We start from the raw sequence: 21,063 nt of genomic DNA on the forward strand, positions 1-21,063 counted from the left end.
TTACTTATGGCGAGAAATGGACTCCAAATAATTCAGCTTTGTCGACCATACAGTAATATTAAGTCTACAGCTATTTCTAGTTTTAAAAAAAGTTTTGCTGGTCTAAATTTTATATTTAGATATTTTTTCTTCTTCAAGATATAGACATTTAGTTAACTTAAATTATGTGAAATTATTATAAGCTCTTTTTTTTTTTAATGTATTGATTGAAAACTTTTGCAACAAAGCTCTTTTCTTTTAATACCAAAAGTCACAATTAGCTGATGTTAAAACATCAGTTATTGATGAAAATTTTGTTGGTGGCGCTTATTAAAAGCATGTTTTTGTGTTTAAACCAGGGGAAGGGGTGATGGTAAGATTTTAAAAGACAAAGAGACTTAGGAAGACTTTAGTGCCCGATATTTTACCAAACTCAAATAAAACATGGAAAAAAAATACAACAATAGTCCGCTTTTTTTTTTTTTAATGGTATAAAATATTCTAACAAATAATTTTTAGTGTTACTATTAAAAAAATGTCAAAACTACATTCGACAAAAAAATCGGTTTAAAAAAATCTACTGTGAAGATTGAACATTAATCTAAAGTCGTGCTGACAATATTGATTGCTGATCAAGATCCAACTTTTTCCATAAGTTTACTCAGTGATTTAAATATTTTAAACAGTGCATTAAAAAAATATTCAATATCGTTTAATTGATTTCTGGTCCGACAATAGTGTCTGAAAGACCAAATTTAATCGGTAAGCCTTAAGTCATCTAGGTAATAAAGCCTATTATTATTATGCTGTTTCTTCTATTTTTAGTCATGGGAAAAGAATAAGGTAGAAGGAATATTTATAGAGGTTCTTGGTACTTACTTTTTTGATGAATTTGATGCATATTTTGATACGAAATAACATCAAACATTAAATTCGTCAACAGTATGACCAAAATATATAAATGTCAATGACAAATTCAGTAAAGCCAGTTGAATTTGTCAACAATATGGTAACTAAACATGCTAGAGGTATAGTTCTTTTGGTAACTCTTTGCACAGCATTATTTATTTTATCAGCCATCTTCTGACATTAGCAGTTTGGCACTGTTGACATCCTTAGCAAAGTGAAGAGGACATTAAAATAGATTTTAACAATAGGTTCGACTCTGTGACCGTTTTTGAGAATGAATTCATGTTTACATTTCAAGAAATATTTGAATGTCCCTGAGCCCGATTCAAAACAATGTGATCTTTTAGTTTAGTTTTGCTCAAATAAGAATTTACTTAGCTTCTCTGTAAATAATTCTTGGTGATTGGAAAGTTAACTTTTCAAAACTTGAAGGACAAGGGAAGTCTTGCCTGTTGTCTTTTAGCAATAACATTTTCTTTTTTCTTTCTGAAAATGAAAAGCCATTGGTGGCTTAGGAAATTATTAAAGCTTCAACAGCTATGGCAACTCTTTTACTAATCGATGTTGATACCTGTTATCTTTATCTAAAATAAAATATTAATTCTAGCTAATTTGGAAAATAGCTAGAATTTGCCCTTTTCTATGTATTCATGATTTCATTTGTTTCCAACTAATTGAAGTTTTGGAAACATTTACCGATAATAGCTTCTTGATTCTAATGAATAATCTCACTTTTCAATTGACTTGAAATCTTTTTCAATTTTTGATTTTGCATTTCCTCTTTCAATTTCCTTTTGGTCCATTCATTAACTGTTTCTTTTGAAAAGTGATGAAATCAAATAAATAATTTTAACGAAATTTTTAAAATCTAATGTCATTTCCAGTCTATTTCTCTTTATTTCATTAGCATGCATTCTGATTAATTTACATTTGATTTTTTTTATGTTGGAAAATTTTAATTCTGCATAAGTTTTTATATATATACAAAAATCTTTCTTGTTAATGCAAAGGGTGACATATGCATTAAATGATGAAAATCATTTGCATTATGAATATTCATTGTTGCATAATTTAATTTTACTTTTATTGATCTTTTATTTCCTTAAACAAATGCCTCTTCTATGCTTGGAATTCTTATTTAATTATCTAAATCTCCTTGTGTTCTTTCAATTTATTTCTCAGGAAGGATAATTAAGTATTATCTTCGGATTCTTTATTTAATTAGTGATGATCCAAATTAGATTAGTTTTATATTTCTCAATGAAATATTTCATATTTGTTAGACAATAATATAATATTGTCTTGAAAGAGTTTTCAGTGACATTTTAAATTGTATTCCAGCTTAGAGCAACCATAATTTTTTATTACTGTATTTAAGATGAGACATTGTAATTCAATTCTTTTAGCCGTCTCTTATAATTTGAATGGTTCAGTTAGCTTAATCTTGTCTTTATGTGCTGTAAATCTACACCAGCATTTTCTTTTTCTTTGCTTGCAAATTAAACACTGTATACAATAAGCCAAAGAAATTACTCTCAATTCTTGATGCTAATATTTTAATTGTATAATCATTTAGTAGGCATATTGTTACCCTTTTTATCTTATTTTATCAAGATATCTAATGGGAAGTTTGATTTGTAATCAGAGAAAATAAAAATAAATCACATCTGGTAGTCTTAGCTACAGGTATTATCTGCTAATGAATTGAGAAAAGGAAAAAGTACACTACTATTTTTTTCTTAAACCCTTATCTTAAAAGAAGGTCTTATACTTTTCTTATTAACAAACATAGCCCCACCTTCTAAAAACTATATTTTGATAGTCATAAGGAATACTACCAATGTTGGGGCAAAGGAATGATTAAAACATTTGTGATTCTTTCTTTCTTCTTTCCGTCTATTTAAGCTTATTGTGAGCAATGATGCATTAAGTTACTCACCATCTTTAAATATGTATATTTAATACTAGTTTTAACATTATAATGCTATAAACTGGATAATGTCTATAAAATGCATAATATGACATAAAAGATAGGAAAAAAAAAAATCAAAATAGGGTGCACTGTTTCACTTAAAGCTACTAATTTATCTACAATGTAATTTCTTGGGTTTCAGGTGCTCAGTAAGAAAGGATTTTTCAAAGTTTTAGTTATGTTTCTAATTAATGAAAGATTAAATTTTTTTAAGTTTTCCCTCAATAATTTCAAAGCATATCATCATACAAAAAACATTCTTATATGAATTTAAAATTCAATAATTTAACCTTTCAGCTTATTTCTGTACAGTTTTTCTCAAATGCTAATTTTTTTTTAATATTATAAGTATGCTTTATGACTGTATTTTTTATTGTTATTAAATCTATATTTATACTCTCACAAATTGCAACAACAAATAAGGCATTTTCTTTATACTCATTGTTTTTCTTAAAATTAAGAGAATTTATAAAAGTTACATAATGGTAGTAGTACCAAATATCTTAGGTACTTAAAAAAAAGTCTTTTTTATAAGGACTTATCATAAATTAGATTCTTCAATTAAGTGTTGAGGTGCTATTCATATTATTTGTGTCCAAAATTATATACATATTCTATTATATAAAATGATACACATGTTCTCCAGTTTATTTACAGGATCTGCTTTCTTTGTTTGATATAAGTTTTTTAAAAATGAATTTATTCCTAAATATTAAACTATGTTTTTTAAAATATAGCTTTTTTATTTCATTTTACATTAGTTGCATAAATGTCTATTATGTAAAAAAAAAAAAAAAAAGTAAAGAGCATGATTATTTTTTATCCTCTATTTCTTACTATAATATATGCATTTGATTATTGTTTTCTTACAATAATCAAATATAATACCATTTTTCTAATTTTCTATTGTGTTTTATTAATTATTGTTTGAACTTCTATATAAAAAAAAAGATAAAACTAATGCATTAAAAAATCATTTTCTTTCTTGCAGTTAGTAAAAAGACGTAGAGTTTCTCCACAAATTGTAGAAATCGAACTCATCAAAGGTAACAAAGGTTTGGGATTCAGCATTGCTGGTGGCATTGGAAACCAACATGTGCCAGGTGATAATGGCATCTATGTTACCAAAATAATGGAAGGGGGTGCTGCTCATCTGGATGGTAGGTTGGAGGTTGGAGATGAGTTAGTAGCTGTAAGTATTCAAAGAAATTTTTAAACTTATATTTTCTTCCTTATTTGATTAAACTCTTAATTAGTAACTGATAAATTTCATAACAACATAAGAACCTTGTTAAACAGCAAAATTTAGATTTTTGCCATGTAATGAATATATTTTTGCCTTATGTGGGGGGGGGGTTAAAGATGTACTACCAAATTTGCTGAATATTTCTTATTACTATAAAGGTTTAAACTATATACATCATTTAGACAAATTATTGCACTTACACTAAGCCATTACTTAATTTTATAAAATTCCTATGAATGATTCTTATATTCTTTTTAAATTTTCTTAGAAAGTGTAATGTATAGCTTGTAGGTTAAATTATAATTTAACAAAATTTATCTGCAATAATAAAAATATAATTGCACGTAATGTATCAATAATTGTTTATAATGGAGTAAGTTTGTTTACAAATTGAGTTGGAAGCTCCTGTATTCTTTTAAACAAACATGCCCTTTACTGGTGAAAGCTGTCCATTTTTAATCATGATTTTGCTTGGTGGTAACCTAAGTTTATTTTAGTTTTATAGAATGCATAAAGGCAAAAATTTATATTAATGCATTTCCACTCCATCTGATATTATCTCGCATTATTGTGTGGTAATAATTTAAATGAATAATAAATTTAGTATGTGTTTCAAAAATGCTATTTTAGATTTAGTCTTTTAATATTCAATATTAAAGATATTGATACAGTGACTCGTCTTTATTATCTGATTGCTACTCAAAATTAAGTTGACTATTATTTATAGCCTTGTTGTAAGTTCAAACCAAAGCATTTCCATATCCAATCTGGATTTCTTTTTTATTATACATTTGTCTGAAACAATAATTTAGTATTTTATGTTGAACAATCTTTAGAAAGCATTTAAGATACATGGGTGAAAGTACAGTTAATTATTTATTGAATGTTGATTGGTTTTGATGACATTTTCGATGACATCGTTATTAATAACTCTCAATTTTTATCTCTTATTATTATTATGTAGTTTACATAAAATATTTATGTTAAGGTGTGTTCTGAATACTATATTTTGTATTTTTTAGGTAGGTGATACTAATTTAGAAAATGTAACACATGAAGAGGCTGTAGCTACTTTGAAAGCAACCACAGACCGAGTAATCTTAACCGTTGTTAAAAATGCAGCTAACAGAATGTATAGGAATCACTCTAGGAACGCCTCACCCTTGCCTGTGGCTAACATTATTCAAACACAGGAAGCTATTCGAGCGAAGAGTGTAACCCCACCTCCTTGTAAGTATACTAAAATATATATATATGTACTAACCACTTTTGATGACTAATTGGCTCACCAGTTTTAAAAGTTATTAAAAATTTCAATTAAATCAATTGTGTAGTTATGTCTTAATGGCTTCTGCAAAAAGTTTTTAAATTGCAAATTTTGTTTATAACTCTTATTATTTTAGAAGTCTTGCAACATACTGTTCATTGTGCTATACCTTTTCCCTAATTCTCTCTACATATCTTCATAAAGTATCAGTATTTGAAAACAGGTGCACTTAAAAAAATTTTCGCCGTTGCTTTATTTTGAATTAGAACTTTGTTTGGAAGTGTGACACAATTTTTGAAAATGTTATTAAAATTATGTTCTCTACTGAAACCTATTCAGCTCCAAAGCCAAATCTTCATATCTTTAATTAATTATCAGCATTGGGGAAAAAAAAGTCAAGATGAAATAATAGTTGTGACAATGAAAACTGAGTGTGTCATTAACAGTGAAATATAAAATATATTTTAAATATTGTGTTAAAAATAGAAAAAATTCTGTGAACTTCATGGCGATGTATAATTCATTTTTTACTGAATTTGAGAGCTTGATGTCTTTTTATTATATCAGGTTATAGATCCTCTCTTTAATGAAGGCTGAAATTTTCGAGAGAATGTATGTCAGTCTTGTTGTTTGACACAATTAAAAATGGAATGTTAATTAAAGTAATATAATCTTCTCCATATCTCCAATATAGATTTGGTACTTATTCCTTAAAAGCAGCCCCCAATTTCTATTGCCAAACAATCAAAATATATTGCCAAAATTGTTGCATCATACATAATGGATAGTGGCGATATTGGTATAATCTGAAAATTCCCAACTAAAAGTGATGATCATCATTATAAAATGCAGATACCTAAATTTTGAATTGCATGTAAAATCTTATTATTATTTTTTTTATAAGAATATGTAAAAGAAAACTTTGTTGCTCTAGGTTTATTTTATTCATTAGCATTTGAGCACCTTATAAGGTGCTGAAAAATTCTTGATTATGTGTCAATATATTAGAGAGTCGTGCAATATGTGAAATGCATATATGTGTAATACATCTATATAATAGTAAATAATTGTTCCTGTTCTGCATAATTTCTTATATAGCATAGTCAAAAAAATTACAATTTTTATATATTGTATTAATTGGAAATCTATTATGCTATAAAAGGCAAAGAAAATCGTGTATTTTTATTGATAAATAATTATTTCTTATGCATTGCCATATTAATTTCCAAAATTTTAATGCTTTTTTGAATCTATGTTATCTTCTATATTACTAATATAAATGTTGGTTAAAAATAAACTTGTATTGAAGGCTTTTGCTTGTCTTTTTAAAAATAGTATTTTATTTGTAACAAATGTGAAATGCAATATTTAGCTATGAAAAGGATTTCTATTAAATGTATGCTAACACAAAGCTACATAATTAATATGGTCTCATCATATCAAAACTTTTACAGTGAATGAAATAATATTAAGGATATCTTTTTAATTTATAAAATATTTCTTTCTTGTTAAGTACTCATCAGTGTGTCTTTTTCAGTAAATATACCAGCAGAATATCCTCTGGAATCTCCACCTGATGACCAACCTCTTCCAAGAGCAGCTACAGTAGAAGATTTTACAAGGTAAGTTTTATATATTGATATATATTTTATATGCATGTATACTGTTCAAATGGCTTTAGATGTGCTACTACACCTTTCCAATTTTATACTAGTAAAAATATTTGTTTATTTCTCATCAGAATGTGATAATTTATTATCAAACATGCATATTTTTACAAGAAAATATTAACTCTCAAGGATTTCTGTTGATTTTTTTCCCTTACTTCATTGAAGTGTCCCATTTTTCAAATCCTCATTCGATTACCTGATGAGGGAAGAAGGGCAGATTCTCTTAAAAGTAAAACAGAAATATTGTTAGCGCATGTCATTCATTTTTTTTGTGTGTGAATGTAAGAATATCTGCTTTTAAGAAGTATATTATTTTATCTAATTCTGTATATTGATAGTTAATTTTAAATATGATTTATACTAAATTTTAACATTTTTCTTAATTTAAATAAATTAAAACAAATTACAATTTTTTAAAATAATCAAGTTTTGCTTTGTTAAAAAATATATTTAGAAATTTATACAGTTATTAAATTTGGAGAAAGCTAGTTCCTTACTATATATTGTTTCTATTTAATGTATTTTACTATATATTAAGTATGTTTAAATTTCTGTTTTGAGTGTGTGCATGTGCATGCAAACATGTAACATAATGTATACATATAAAAATATTAACGTAAATGTACACATATAAAAGTTTTAAGTAATTTTAAATGTTTTTAATCATTTTTATAAGTGTATTTAAACTTCAAATGACTAGTCATTGTCACATGCAGTAAAAATGTAAAGGAAAATTTTATATATGAAAATTTTATCATTGTTTAAAGCATGTAAATTATGTAATTAAAAAAAAGCTTTTATTAAGCTACATAAAACTGAAATTTCTTAAATATGCTTTAAGAAGAGGCTATAAAAAACTATTGATTGGCGAAAATATTACAGATTTGGAGATACTGTATTTCCAAAGATATTATGTGTAATAAAGAAATGTATTATGTTGGATTTTATATTAAGAATTCTATTAAACAAATTTAGTATTTGAATATCAGCCTTTATTTGACTTGTAATGTAATCCTTGATATAATTTAGAAATGTTAGTATATCATAACCATAATAACAGAACAATATGGGACTTTTTTTTCATTTACTGTAATGTAACATTGAACTAACACAATTAAAAGATTATATGGTTTAAAAGATTCTAGAATTCTCAGTTAGTACAAGATTATCCATCCTTTGCATACATTATACTGTGTTATTTTTTCAGTGTACTCTTTGTCTTTTTTATGCATATAACAATATCGTTATACCTTTTAAAAATTTTGAGGACTGAAATATCACTTACTGATGCATATTAAGTTTGATTTTCAAATAAATAAATATTAAAATGCAATATTCAATTTTTTCCCTGTAATCTATTTCCTCTTTAAGAAGAAAATTCCTAAATAATAAGGAAAATAATGTCGTTTTTTTTTTTTTTTTTTTTTTTTTTTTTCCCCTCCTCCCTAGCATTCCACCACTTGCAATTTGCAATCCTTTGTTTAAAATATTATCAATATCCATTTTTAATGATTTTAATTTCATGGGGTTTAGCTTTCACAAAGACTTAAATTTATGTATTTTAATTATTTATTATTATTGAGAATTATAATTAAATTTTAAAATCAAATTGTGTCTGATATACTTTTATTTTGTCTGTGGGATACAGTCTGTGAATTCTTGTTGTACTCACTTTTTAATGATATGGATTTTTTTTTGTTTGTTTAATTTAGCTGTTTTAATAAAAGAACGTTTTTAATTCATTCAATAACTTGTCCACTCTTGTGTATTAATCAGATTAATTTTCTTGTTAATTATTATTGTTTGTGTCTTTTTTGAGATTGGGTTGTTTTTTTATAGTGACATGAAATTTTAGGTTTTTGCTTATAATGGCAATTTTTTATGCTGAACAGTCTTATGATCTTGAATAAACATTTTTTTAAATTTTGAAAAGAGAAACAGCTCGGAGAAAAATATTTCTTTTTTATGCGTGAAGTCTTATACAGAAGTATTTAAAAAATAAGTTTCCACTTCTCTGTTAACTGTAAATTATTAAAAATTAAAAATTTAACAAGATTTTTTAAGTTTAAAAATTGTAAGTAAAAACTTTTGCATTCTCATTAAATCAGTGTTTTGAAAAACATTTTCTGTTGGAAATATTCTAAGGTAAATGATGATGTACACTATTCAGAAATATCTTACCTTAAATAATGTTTAAATATTAAAAATAGCATTTAAATGTTTATTAATTTATTGAAAATTTAATAAATGTTTTTGTGCATCTTTTTTTTTTATTATTATTATTTTTCATTGAGAGAGAGAAATATCAACAACAAAGAATTTATTACTTAGTTCAGTAAACACTAGTATTAATTGAATGCAAAGAAGGTGTATTTCATGCCAATTTTTTCACAAAATTGTATGTTGTTTTTCAGATGAATTAAATTTTGCAAAAAATTTGCTTTCCTTTCAGAATGATAAAGTTATAACTTTCGAAAGTGTAATTTCATAAAAACAGTTTTCATACCATTTTGAAATGGAGAGTATGTGATTCTTTTACCTATATTGATTTGTTATCTGATGTTTACAATGCTATTTTTTTTAATACATTTTCCAGAAATTATTTTTAAATAAAATATATTTTTTATTTAAAAACTATCTTCCACCATTTAAAAAAATTTTTTCATCTGTAAAGTTCTTTATTGATATAGGAATGTTATGAAACTTTATTAGTATGTTTTTAAACTTAGTAAAAAATACTTCTGTTCCTATAATTTCAGAATAATAATAACAAAAATTATCAGCTTTCTCATTTTTCCTAACTCGATCTTTGGAATTCTGAAAATTTGAATTCCTATTGTGTTCAAGATGGATCTTTTATTGCTTTTTAGTAAAGATTATTTTAAATTAAAACTAGTTGAAAGATTTTTGATTATTTCAGTTGATTCTCAAAGTATGGAGGGTTTCCCCCCCCTTTCCACTATGTATATATTTGTATTAATAATTTTCTTTTAAAATTCTTATTGAATTTGTGTAGTATTGGCTCTCACTGATTTCAAAATAGTCTTAGAAAAATGTCTACAAATTATAATTGTAAGTTTGTTTGCTTACAACTTGTTTTACTTTCATTTAGAATGCAAATGTTTTATTACTAATCAATTTTATATTGGTTGGTGCTTATGAAGAATATTTTCTTCTATTTTGTTGTCTTGATAGCATTCTTTTCTGTTTGGTATAATTTTCATTTCTTTGAAATAATTTTCTTTGAAATATTACTGCTTAGGGATCCAAAATATGTCAGTGATTATAAATATTCTCTTCTCTTTATAAGGTTTGATATTTTTGCTGTTCTTGCTAGCTTGTATAGATAATTAATCCAATGTCAGCCTTTCTAGCTTTAATAATATTAATATGAAGTAATTAATTACTCTTGTGACTGGTATCAAACTATGTATGTAATCACATTCTGAAGCCAGATTATTAATTTTCTTATTGATGAAATGTCAAATTCTTCTTTCAAAACATAAACTTTGTATTTAAATTTGGCCTGTGTCATATTGCCCTTTGTCCAACAATTTTATTTAAAGCCAATGGTGAATAGTCTATTTTTTCAGTATTTGTTGATGCTTTGAAAATAAATCTGAAGAAATATTTGTGAATAGTATAATTAAAAGGCTATGAATCATTTGAGGATTTTGGTTTCATAATTGAACAATCACAACTTTTGATTATCATTTCACTGAAATAATTCCCTCCCCCCACCCTATCCCCATCTCTAAAAAGTAAGTTGCAAAATATCATGAAGGGGCTACATCTTGTTCGAGCCTCTAAAAGAGATTAATTCTTGCAGAAATTGGCTTAATGTTTGCAAAATATGCTACTATTACAATTCAGTGATGATAATCCATCACTGAATTTAGATAATTGCCAATGTGGGAAACAGTTATTCGAAAAGAGATTACAACAAGTATTTGTTAATCTCAAAATATTATTAAAAGTTTCAGTCATAAATAGAAGAGGTATTTCAACTCCCAAAATATTTTGTTTTGTTAAATAATTAAATTTAATAGTCATTTTTGTGTATGTGTTTTTTTAAAAGGAAACAGTTCTATGAAGCTTTAAATTGCAACAGGTATATGATGTTTTATTAAATTCTAAATGTTTATGAAGACTGATGTAAATTTTAAAAAAATAATCCAGTGTTGCTTTGTGCCCATCTGTAGTATAACTGCAATTTCCTTGTCATTTAATCCTGTAGATTATCAAAAGTTTACAGTATATTATAGGGTTGTCCTCATCCGTATACAGCTTGAATATTGCTTATAATTATTATTGCTTATAATATTGCCATAATATATTCAACAAATAATATAGTAGTGGGATTTTAATATAAATAATCTGCTGTTAGTATTGTGAAGTGAATGTTGCTTGATATTCTTTGTGCTCTTAGCGAAAAGCACGAGTTTCTATACTGTTCTACTGACAATGTAAAGTAACATTCTCACATATATCATGTAGTCATTAATAACCTATCATGAAAATATATAAAAAAAAGATATAACTGATGAGGTAACTGATGACTGTGTTTTTAAGTTTCCAAGAACTAATATGTATTTTTAAGATCATTCTTCAGATATCTCAGTCCAAGTTTCTCTAAAAAACAAGAGCAATTTTCTACCTACCTCAGAAACCGTAATGATAGCCCATGTTTTTTAAGGGGCTAATATACAGAAAATGGCCCTGCTTAATTGAAAGCTACTAAGCAAATGTATGCCTGAACATATTTTCATAGTTCTCAGAAACATAGCACTTGTACACATCTGAGCGAGCTTCTCTTACAAACAAAGTACATATGTACCTTTGATTTTCGATCAGTATCACTTTAACAGAGGGGAGTGGAAATTTTGCTTTGATATTCAGGTGTTTTAGGCACCCACTATAGTTTTGTTGAATAAGTGTTTGGGGGATTTCAATATTAAGAGAGTTAAAACTGTATATAGAATGCATGAATCTAAAATATTTCAGGGTTAATTTTAGAAATTTACTGCACAAACGCTAGTGTTTGAATTATTAACAGGATATAATGAAATATCAGTGGCATAGTGACCATGGGAAAAGTGTTTATAAATGCGCCCATAGCTATTATTGGGATTGTGGCATGACATCAAAACATTAATGCGTTTATGCCACTTTTTAAAGTAAAATATTTTCGAAGGATGGCGGGGGGGGGAATCAATATATCGAGCACCTTTTACATTTGCAAAAATATTGAGGATGATTGGGGGCGAAAAAATGATATTACTTTTTTTGGCATCAGTTATCTGTGCTGTATCATGGCTATGCATCATATTACTTTCTCAGTGTTTTTAGTTCGTGTTATCACCGATTTTAGTTTAAAGGATGAGTGACAAGTAAAATTGTTGTATTCTTTGCATATAAAGGCATAGCTATCACAATCCCATTGTCATTCTTAGGAATTGCCATAGAGACAAAGCATTTGTGAAATTATGTCACTTTTTAAAATGAAGTACGTCAGCGGACTGAAAAGATAGCATTTTCCAAATAGAAAACTTACAATCCGAATGTTCTTGAACTGACATATAAAGGGTATATGGCATCTAGGGCATAGCAAATGTTTCGCCTCCACTGACACCTCTAAAAAATAAAGACTGATACTACCCTGGAGATTGATAATACCCCACCCCTCTTCGTTACGCTACTGTCACACTATATAATGAAATCAACTGCAAAATTTGTGGGGGGGGGGTAGTAAAGTTACTTAAATTGAATGTTACAATTTTTCTCTGAACAAGTGCTGGGATTGAAGAGCACATAAAAATTCTTATGTGAGCGGAACAATTTCGTGTTCGAAGCAAGCCCGGATGCCATTCATCTTTCTCGTTTCATATTACCTGTTATGCGAAAAATCCGTGTCGCGTGTGTATTTTTATGTTTTTCGTTCCAGTTTCTTACACTACATAGTGTTCAAAATGTTTAGTATGGATCGATTGTGCTTCCGGCTTGCGCGTGCGGCTCGAAGGGAGGGGGGTGTAATTTTTCTTCTTTCCCCTCCGCTTCGTGGGGTAAATTTTACGTCAGCCTTTTTTCGCGAGGAACATCTGCGTGTTCTTCGCAAAGATGTCGCGTGACGGCATAATTATTTATGGTTTTTCAGGGACGAAATAGTTTAACGGAATTCGATACTTGGACATCTGTCGCGTTTGTTCGGGTAGCCCTTTTTTTAAAGAAATTTTTATTTCGCTATTTATTAGAAGTGACATTAAAGAGTAAAATTTATTATCATTGTGTTAAAAAATGGAGTGTAGTGCTTCACCATTATTCTGGATTTATGAATTTATCGTGTGTGTTGTTTATTCTAATTTTTATGTTACCTCTAATAAACGATAATTGATGGGTGTGTTTTTTTTTACATATAAAAAGAATGAAACATAACTGCAAATAACTTGTATTCTTTCATCTCTCGAAGTTCAGCTGTTTTTCACAAGTATATCTTTCGATAACCGCCTATAGAAACATGCTGATTAATTTTTTATATTAATTAATATCTGATTTAGCTATTTCGCGAAAAGATTTCCACGCTTAAGGAAAGATATTATAATAAACTTATAATTTATTATTATAATAGACATATAAATAATGCTTAATTTCTGCTACTGATTTTAGTTAATCTCTGAAAATATATTTTTGTGTTGGGGTAGGGGGATTTATTCTTTATTAAGAAATTAAATTTTACAATAAAATTAAATATAAATATGCTTATTGTATTTATTTTGCTTAATGTTATTAATATTTAACTGAAAAATTCACCTTAATTTGCGCAAAGCTATAAAAAGAACAGCAATTGTAGTTTTGTAGTAGTTTTTCTGAAATTTAATATGTAATGTATTGAACTTCCTAAGAATGTAAACATTTGCAGATTAATCGATATTTTTTAGATTCCAGTTTATCTACTCTCATATTTATCGACGTCTCATATTTCTGAAATACCAAAAACAAATTTTTCTGATAAGAAAGTTTTTTTTATTTAAATTAACAGGGGACTAATTTAAATAATCAGTGATTAAATTATATATTTGATGGGAATATAAAACTACATTATTTCATAGGATGAATTTCAGGACATATTTCAAAACCGTAATTCCTATCCAGCCACATTTATGGTTTTTAACATATAAATTTCTTCTATTGGTAAGATTTGCTTCTTAAACCCTGATTGATGTCGCGGAAATATCATCAAAACGAGACATTGCCTGGTTTATTAATTTTTACAAGCAAAAGTTCTGAAAAAAAAATCTACTTGATTTTAAATATTTAATTAAAATTTCCAAAGTATTTCCAAAAAGGTGTTGGGTGAAACACTTTATTTTACATTTTTAACAACATCATTTTTTTTATTTGTGATTTATTTTACCTTTTGAATTTCCGATCTTTGTTAATTCCATTCACACTTCGCATGTCATTGTGTGGTTGTGAAATCTCCAGAGATGGCGGTAAGATTAACAGCTTGCTTGATTATTTGTCGGATGCTTGCTTATTTCTTCAGAACGTTTAATAGAATATTCTGTTTTCTTCATATCAGTTTCTAGATAATACTCACTTTTTCCTTGTTGTCGTTAGTATTGTTTCCATTATCTATCAAATCGATAGCTTTGAGTTTCGCAATTCATCTGAAACCGAACCATTCAGGAAAATTAGCCTCCTTAATTGGAACATGACTTTCAAATGCCATAATTTTGTGTACGAAATTATGGCAATTAATCTTTTTTTCTTTCTAACTTTATAATATTTTTTGATGTTTTTATGGGTTTAACTTAATAATTTTTAAATGAAAAACTATTAATGCAGCTTTAAATGTTCTCCGGTTTATTATTATTATTTTTATTTGAGAATAATTTGGGTAAAAAAAGACGATGCAAAACCTTAAAATAAATTATTCATTTATTCCTAACTTACCGTGAAATTAGATTTTTTTCATAAATAAGTTTCTTACTAATTTCATCATAGCGTTATCACACGACTTCTCTGGACCGAATTTTCAAAAAGAAAACAATTGTAATTTTTTTCTCGGTTTATTAGCAATTTATTACACTCTTGCATTATATTTTTAATTACTTTGCACAATCACTTCTTATGTTATGTCCAGAGGTTAAGAGCCTTGAATTCAAGAACTCCTTGGCACTCCCCTCAAATTAGCAAATCATCAAATTTCTGGGATTCTCTTTCATCGTCTAAGGGAAAATAAGCAAATGATTAATTGTTTTGGTTTAAATGAAGTCGAAGATCTTTGATTTTCTGATATTTCGCATATGGCGAATAAAGCAGAAAACATTCGCTAGATTTTGGAATATACGAGTTCATTCCTTCCTGCTACCTAGATTTTCTTTTCCAGAATTACTTATATGCAAACACAATTTACGTAGCTAATATTGTAGTTTTATGAATTACTAATAAACGCTAAAAATGTAATTAAGTTCTAACTTGTTTTATTAATTTCAGTCATCATATAAAGAAAATTTTAATCTAGGATTAATTTTTTGCTTTACTTTTCTTTTGAGATAAAAGACTTACAATATGCTATTTTGCGCTGACGATTTACCCGAACTAACTTTAATGTAGCAACAAAAAAAAAAAAAGCAAACGAAGACTTTTTTTTCACCCCCCCCCCCCCCCTCTCCAAACTAAGAATAAACATTGTAAACATTGCACTTCGTTATTGAGACACGTTCCAGGAAATCCGGAGTAACGAACGCATTCTTCTTCGAAATGTACAATTCTTTGTTTCGGTGAGCAATATTTTCCTATTCTCGGTCCTCTTGCTTGGAACATACGAGTAAGCTACCCAAGTTATTATTATTATTTATGCTGGCTTAGTGCTCCGTATGTATGTAATCAAAAGATATATTTAACTGTTCATATTTTTACGTCAAATTAACTGCATTTCAGAAGTGAAAAGGCTTGTATGCAGTATTTTTGTTGTGTTTCTCCTACTTCTCCCTTTTCTCTCTCTCTCTTTCTCTTTTCGTATACAAAGAGTATACAAAAAAAACAGCTGGAGCGTGTTCCCAAAACTTTCAAGCATACTGTCTGATAAACTTGTGCCAAATAACGTCTTGCATGGCGCTAGCGAACAATACTAACGAAATATTAATTTTTTGGCATTGATTTAGCATTTTTAATGAATCTATCGTGTGATACTTGGCGAGTTATTTGGCGGTTAATCCCTGGCATGCATTAATAGTATGCCAAAGTCGAATTTCTGTTTTAGACACGTTTTTCTCAACCAATTGAAGCAAAAAACTTGACACAAAAATAAACTTGCAGTCACAAAATCCCATGCTAAACTTGATATAAAATCATTGTATTTTTAAATTATCACATTTACATGCTTCTAAAAGTACAGACCGACAGACGGTTACTCCTTGTTGCATTGGGCTCAAAATTTGCGAAATATCAACTGTATATTAAATCTGTGTATCGAATTTTATCAATCTAGCTCGCTTCGTTTTTAACTATCGTGTTAACTTATATTCGAACAACCGAGCAGCGGATTTGCTCTGAACAGATTTCACTCATAATTTGATAGCTATTGGAAAATTTGATTTAAAAATCGTATACCAAATTTCACCCGTCTAGCTCAAACCGTTTTTGAATTATCTTTGTCACAGACAGAAGTACTTTTCCAGAAATATGTTTCTCGAACTCAGGGAAGTTTAAAATGTGGACATTTGTCAAAATATCGAGCTCGAATTTATTTACGATTACTATACTTTCTCTATACTACGTAAAGTAGAAAGTAAAAATAAATAAATAAAATAAATTTTTAAAAAAGAAGAAGAATTTCTACATATTTAGATTTCTCCAAGTCCGAAAAACACTTTTTTAGAATTATGTCTTCACAGCATACCTCTTTGGTGTTGATTATGTCTGTCCATCTGCTTCTCAACACGATAGCGCAAAAAGATTTTGAGATAGACGATGAAATTTAGTATTTTATTTTTACTCGAAAATGGATGATTGCTATCAAATTTCGAGCAAAATCCGCAGAGGGGAAGTTTGTTTGATTGTTCAAGCACAGATATATATGATAACTACAAAACGTAAAATGCTGGATGTGTGAAATTCGGTATGCAAGTTAATAATCACCTTAATGTTGAGCCACATCAAATTTGGAACCAAATTCGTCAAAAGGTTGATCTCTGTCTGTTTTGTACTTACTTATGTATTTAAACGCGATAGCTTAAAAAAAATACAGTAACTAAAATAAATGGAATTTAGTGTTTTATCTCGTGACTTCAGTTATAATTATGTGGCAAATTTTGGTTTTAATCAATTGATAAATAAAAGACGTTCAAAATATAATCAGTTTCTTTCCTAATTTCTATGAAGCACAAAATTCTTATATGCTGTACCTGAAAAGTAAAAATGTGAGCACTCGTGGCATTCATGGCCTTGCCCAAGATCTACAATTTTTGTGGGGGTTAAAACATTTATTAGAATCCATGCGAGAAAGTTTTGGAAAAATTTTGACTGCTCTAATAATACCTATTATAATTTATTGAGTAGTAATGTTTCAGTTGAGTATTTAGTAGATTTGAAAGTATGGATCTCCAACACGAACTGTATCTAAATTAATTTTTCAAAAATATTTAATATTACCTAAAAAAATCATTCACTAAATGCTGTAGTTTTTTTTTTAATTGACATGTGATAAAATCTATCATTTTATCTTATTTTTTTTCGGGCGAGGAGGTTTTGATCATGCGCTTATTTATGTGACCATTGTAATACTTTGATAATAGGAGAAGCACATTGATATTTCAGTTTAACCCTTTCTAGGGCCGTGAGAAGTATACTTCCCACCAAATTTATCAATCTTTGTATGAAATTATGTAGGTTGGCATAAGTTATGACAAATTTTTTTAGAAAGACAGAAACTTAGATGCTTCAGTTCTTTATCTCACACAAAATGATGTCTTGATTTGTTACTTAATTATTAATTAAACAAATTAATTAATTATTCAAATTAAATTTATCTAATAAGCTAAATGAATTCCCTTTCTTATTCTAACTTCAAGATTAAAAATATTTTAACCTAATATGACTAGAAAAGAATGGCCCTTTAAAGGTTAATTCATCCTGTGTCTTAAAATTGAAATTCCGATTAAGTTATAAATCAAAACTTTGAAAAATTTTCTGAAAAGAACGGAAGAAGAAAAAAAATTTTTTATGGCTAAAGGCATCCCCCCCCCCCTCCTTCTTCTTTCCTAAAATAATCTCTACACCTATTTTAAAATCCACGCATCATTTTAGAGCTTTATTTTCTTACTTATTTTTTGTTCGAAATTCTTCAATATCTATTATTTAATAAAACTTGTATTTTTTTTTTAATTTTAAAATTTAAAATGTATGATGTATGTTCTTTGATATTTAATTTAGAACAGAACAATATTTTATTGTTTATAATTAAAAACCTTATCTACTATTCATCACCGTATACAATGATATTTGCGGAATGCGCTTTATCTGCGTGGGAGTTTCAAAAATAAAATAACTAAAAAGTAATCATATATATATTAGATTAAAAGACAACAATAGTTCGCACTTACCTGTTTTTCTGGCAAAGTTATTTTTCTTTGTCCGTGTCATCAAAGAGAAGTGTAAGTGACAGTTACTGTAATAATTAGTTCAATAAAAGAACCTTTTTCGGTTGAATGCCATGGCTTAGTTTGATGTTTTTTCGTAAGTGAAAACCAACCCCATCTTTGGCACATACTTATCATTTTAAAGCATTGAAAAGGACGGTGAATTTAACTTTTAGATTATAAATAGTCTGTTGTGCAATTGATTGCAATAAATTTTCTTTTGCATACACTTATTGCAATCGATTGCTCTATAGACAAATTACATAAACTTAGTTGCAATTTTCCTTGGTAAGCCTGAAATCCGAAAATGGGTGGTCGATTCCCAATTGCATTATCATGTCCATTTTGATTGCTTAAAAGTTGTGTCCTTAAAGTTTTGTTTTAGTTGTAATTTCTAACATATACCAGGATACATATTCAGTGCCAAGTCTCTAAAATTCTCAATCCTTTTGAAGGATTTGATATTTTACCAAATTCCGATGATAGCGACTTTAAGAGTGTTCAGAATAAAACAAGCGAACTATTTGATTCTTTGTAGCGTGATTTAGGAAATATTCATTTGATTGGATTTATATTCTTGCTCAAAATCTGCGAAATGTTAATTACTTACAGTCTCCCCAATACTTTCTCGCATACACTCTTTATACAGGTCGAATTTCTTTCGTCTTCTTATCATGGCAACATATAAATTCCAAAAATCAGTTTTTCAAAGTGAAGTAGGTCCAAAATGTATAGATTCAACAAAATCTTCATATTTTTTCATATTTTTTACCCATTTTAATAATTCCTCTTCTTGATATAAGAAGAAGAAAAAGCGGAAAATTAAAATAACTCATCATTTTTACATTGGAAATTTGCATTACTTTTGAAAGAAAAAAAAAGTTATTAAATCAGTGATGCTTAGTACATTTCTGACTTCAGAAAGCATGTGTTAACTTCTGGTAGCTCAGCTATGAAGTTTGAATTTGGAATTGTGCATTTCTATAAAACTTGACGTTTGCAACTTCCACTTTCTGTTTGTCCGTTTTATCGGTCATTGTGTGAACAGGAGGAGATAAGAAACTTGCATTTCTTGTGAGTTTAGATTCCTTTCCCTTCCCCATTTTATATGGCCGCACGTTCTATTTAATCGTACAGATTATTAATCTCAAACAAATGAACTCTGTGTTAAATACTATAGAATTTCCATTCAACAAAATCTCATAATTCCGTTTAAAAGCTTTTTATAAAGAAATTTCATGCAAAATAAATTTATGGAATATGCTATGAAAACGAGACGAGAAAAAAAAACTAAAATTTACCTAGTCATTTTGTCTTCTATTCATATCCTGAATTACAAAAAGGTGCATAACCCTGTTTTGTACAGGTGTTATACTAATAACACGTTTTTACTTCCTCGCGTACAAAGAGAAAGTTTGGTGATGGTCAAAAAATTTGAATCCTAAATTTTCACGAATTTCCATGTTTCAGACCACCTGAAGTGCGAGAAATACATTTTTAGAAATATGTCTGTCCATATTCCCCGTGAACACGATAAGTTAGAAACATCTATAGCTAAACAGATAAATTTGGCATATTGTCTTTTGTCTTTTTAGATTTCTGTCGAATTTTAAACGAAATTCATTCAGAGGACTTTTATTTATCTCTCTGTTCAAATACAAGTGAAGACAATAATCAGGAATTTTATAGAACCAGATTATTAAAATTTGGTGTGCAGATTAGACTCGGAATCATATCAATCAAGGGGTTGAGCGTTTGTCGGTCTGTACTTTTACGTACATAAAAACCGCGTGATTTAAGTTAATGAAATCTGATTCTGTGATTTTAGTTCTATGACAAATTATTTAAATCGGAGAAAAAGACATTCAAATTGCATATTCGATTTTCGTGTACTTGTGTATTGACCGCATACTAGCGATTAATCATCTAGCATCGCGCTAGATTTACGCTACATTCAAAGTTTTAATTAGATTTTGTAAAAACGCTAATTGCACGCCAAACATCGATATTTCGTAACCATTTGTTCGCCAATGCCATATATAATTAATGCACAAGTACTGTTTTTTCTTTACTATACTGTTGAAGCATTTGTAGCATTCATGACATCACCCAAGGTCCACAAGTTGGAAGAGGAGAGGGCAATATCTTTATTTGAGATAGTGTGGAATAGTTTTAGGAAGAACACTTCCATTGGTTCGTAAAATTTTCAAACTTTTGGGAAAATGTAAGCTTATTATTTATAACGTTTTCTTTAAATTCTGGATTCTTTCTAATGGTCACAAAGCCGTTATCCTATCTTCTTAGAAAGTTTTTTTTTTTAATAATGATTTCTTTATTTTCATCTTCAGCACATATGTTCGTAAGGCTTTGGAATATGT

At 28.1% G+C, this 21,063-nt stretch overlaps 1 protein-coding gene across 6 annotated transcripts in view; it reads left to right on the plus strand.

Annotated features, from left to right (window-relative positions):
• Positions 1–21,063, plus strand: part of LOC129968742 (disks large 1 tumor suppressor protein-like) — a 294,351-nt gene that overhangs the window by 209,081 nt on the left and 64,207 nt on the right. For all 6 annotated transcript variants that reach the window (XM_056082941.1, XM_056082944.1, XM_056082943.1 and 3 more), the window contains 3 exons: positions 3,852–4,052; positions 5,129–5,336; positions 6,911–6,995. In XM_056082941.1, the coding sequence (XP_055938916.1) occupies positions 3,852–4,052; positions 5,129–5,336; positions 6,911–6,995 (494 nt within the window). The remainder of the gene's footprint in view (positions 1–3,851; positions 4,053–5,128; positions 5,337–6,910; positions 6,996–21,063) is intronic.

Source organism: Argiope bruennichi, chromosome 5 (genome assembly GCF_947563725.1).
Source record: "Argiope bruennichi chromosome 5, qqArgBrue1.1, whole genome shotgun sequence".
Classification (NCBI taxonomy): Eukaryota; Metazoa; Arthropoda; class Arachnida; order Araneae; family Araneidae; genus Argiope; species Argiope bruennichi.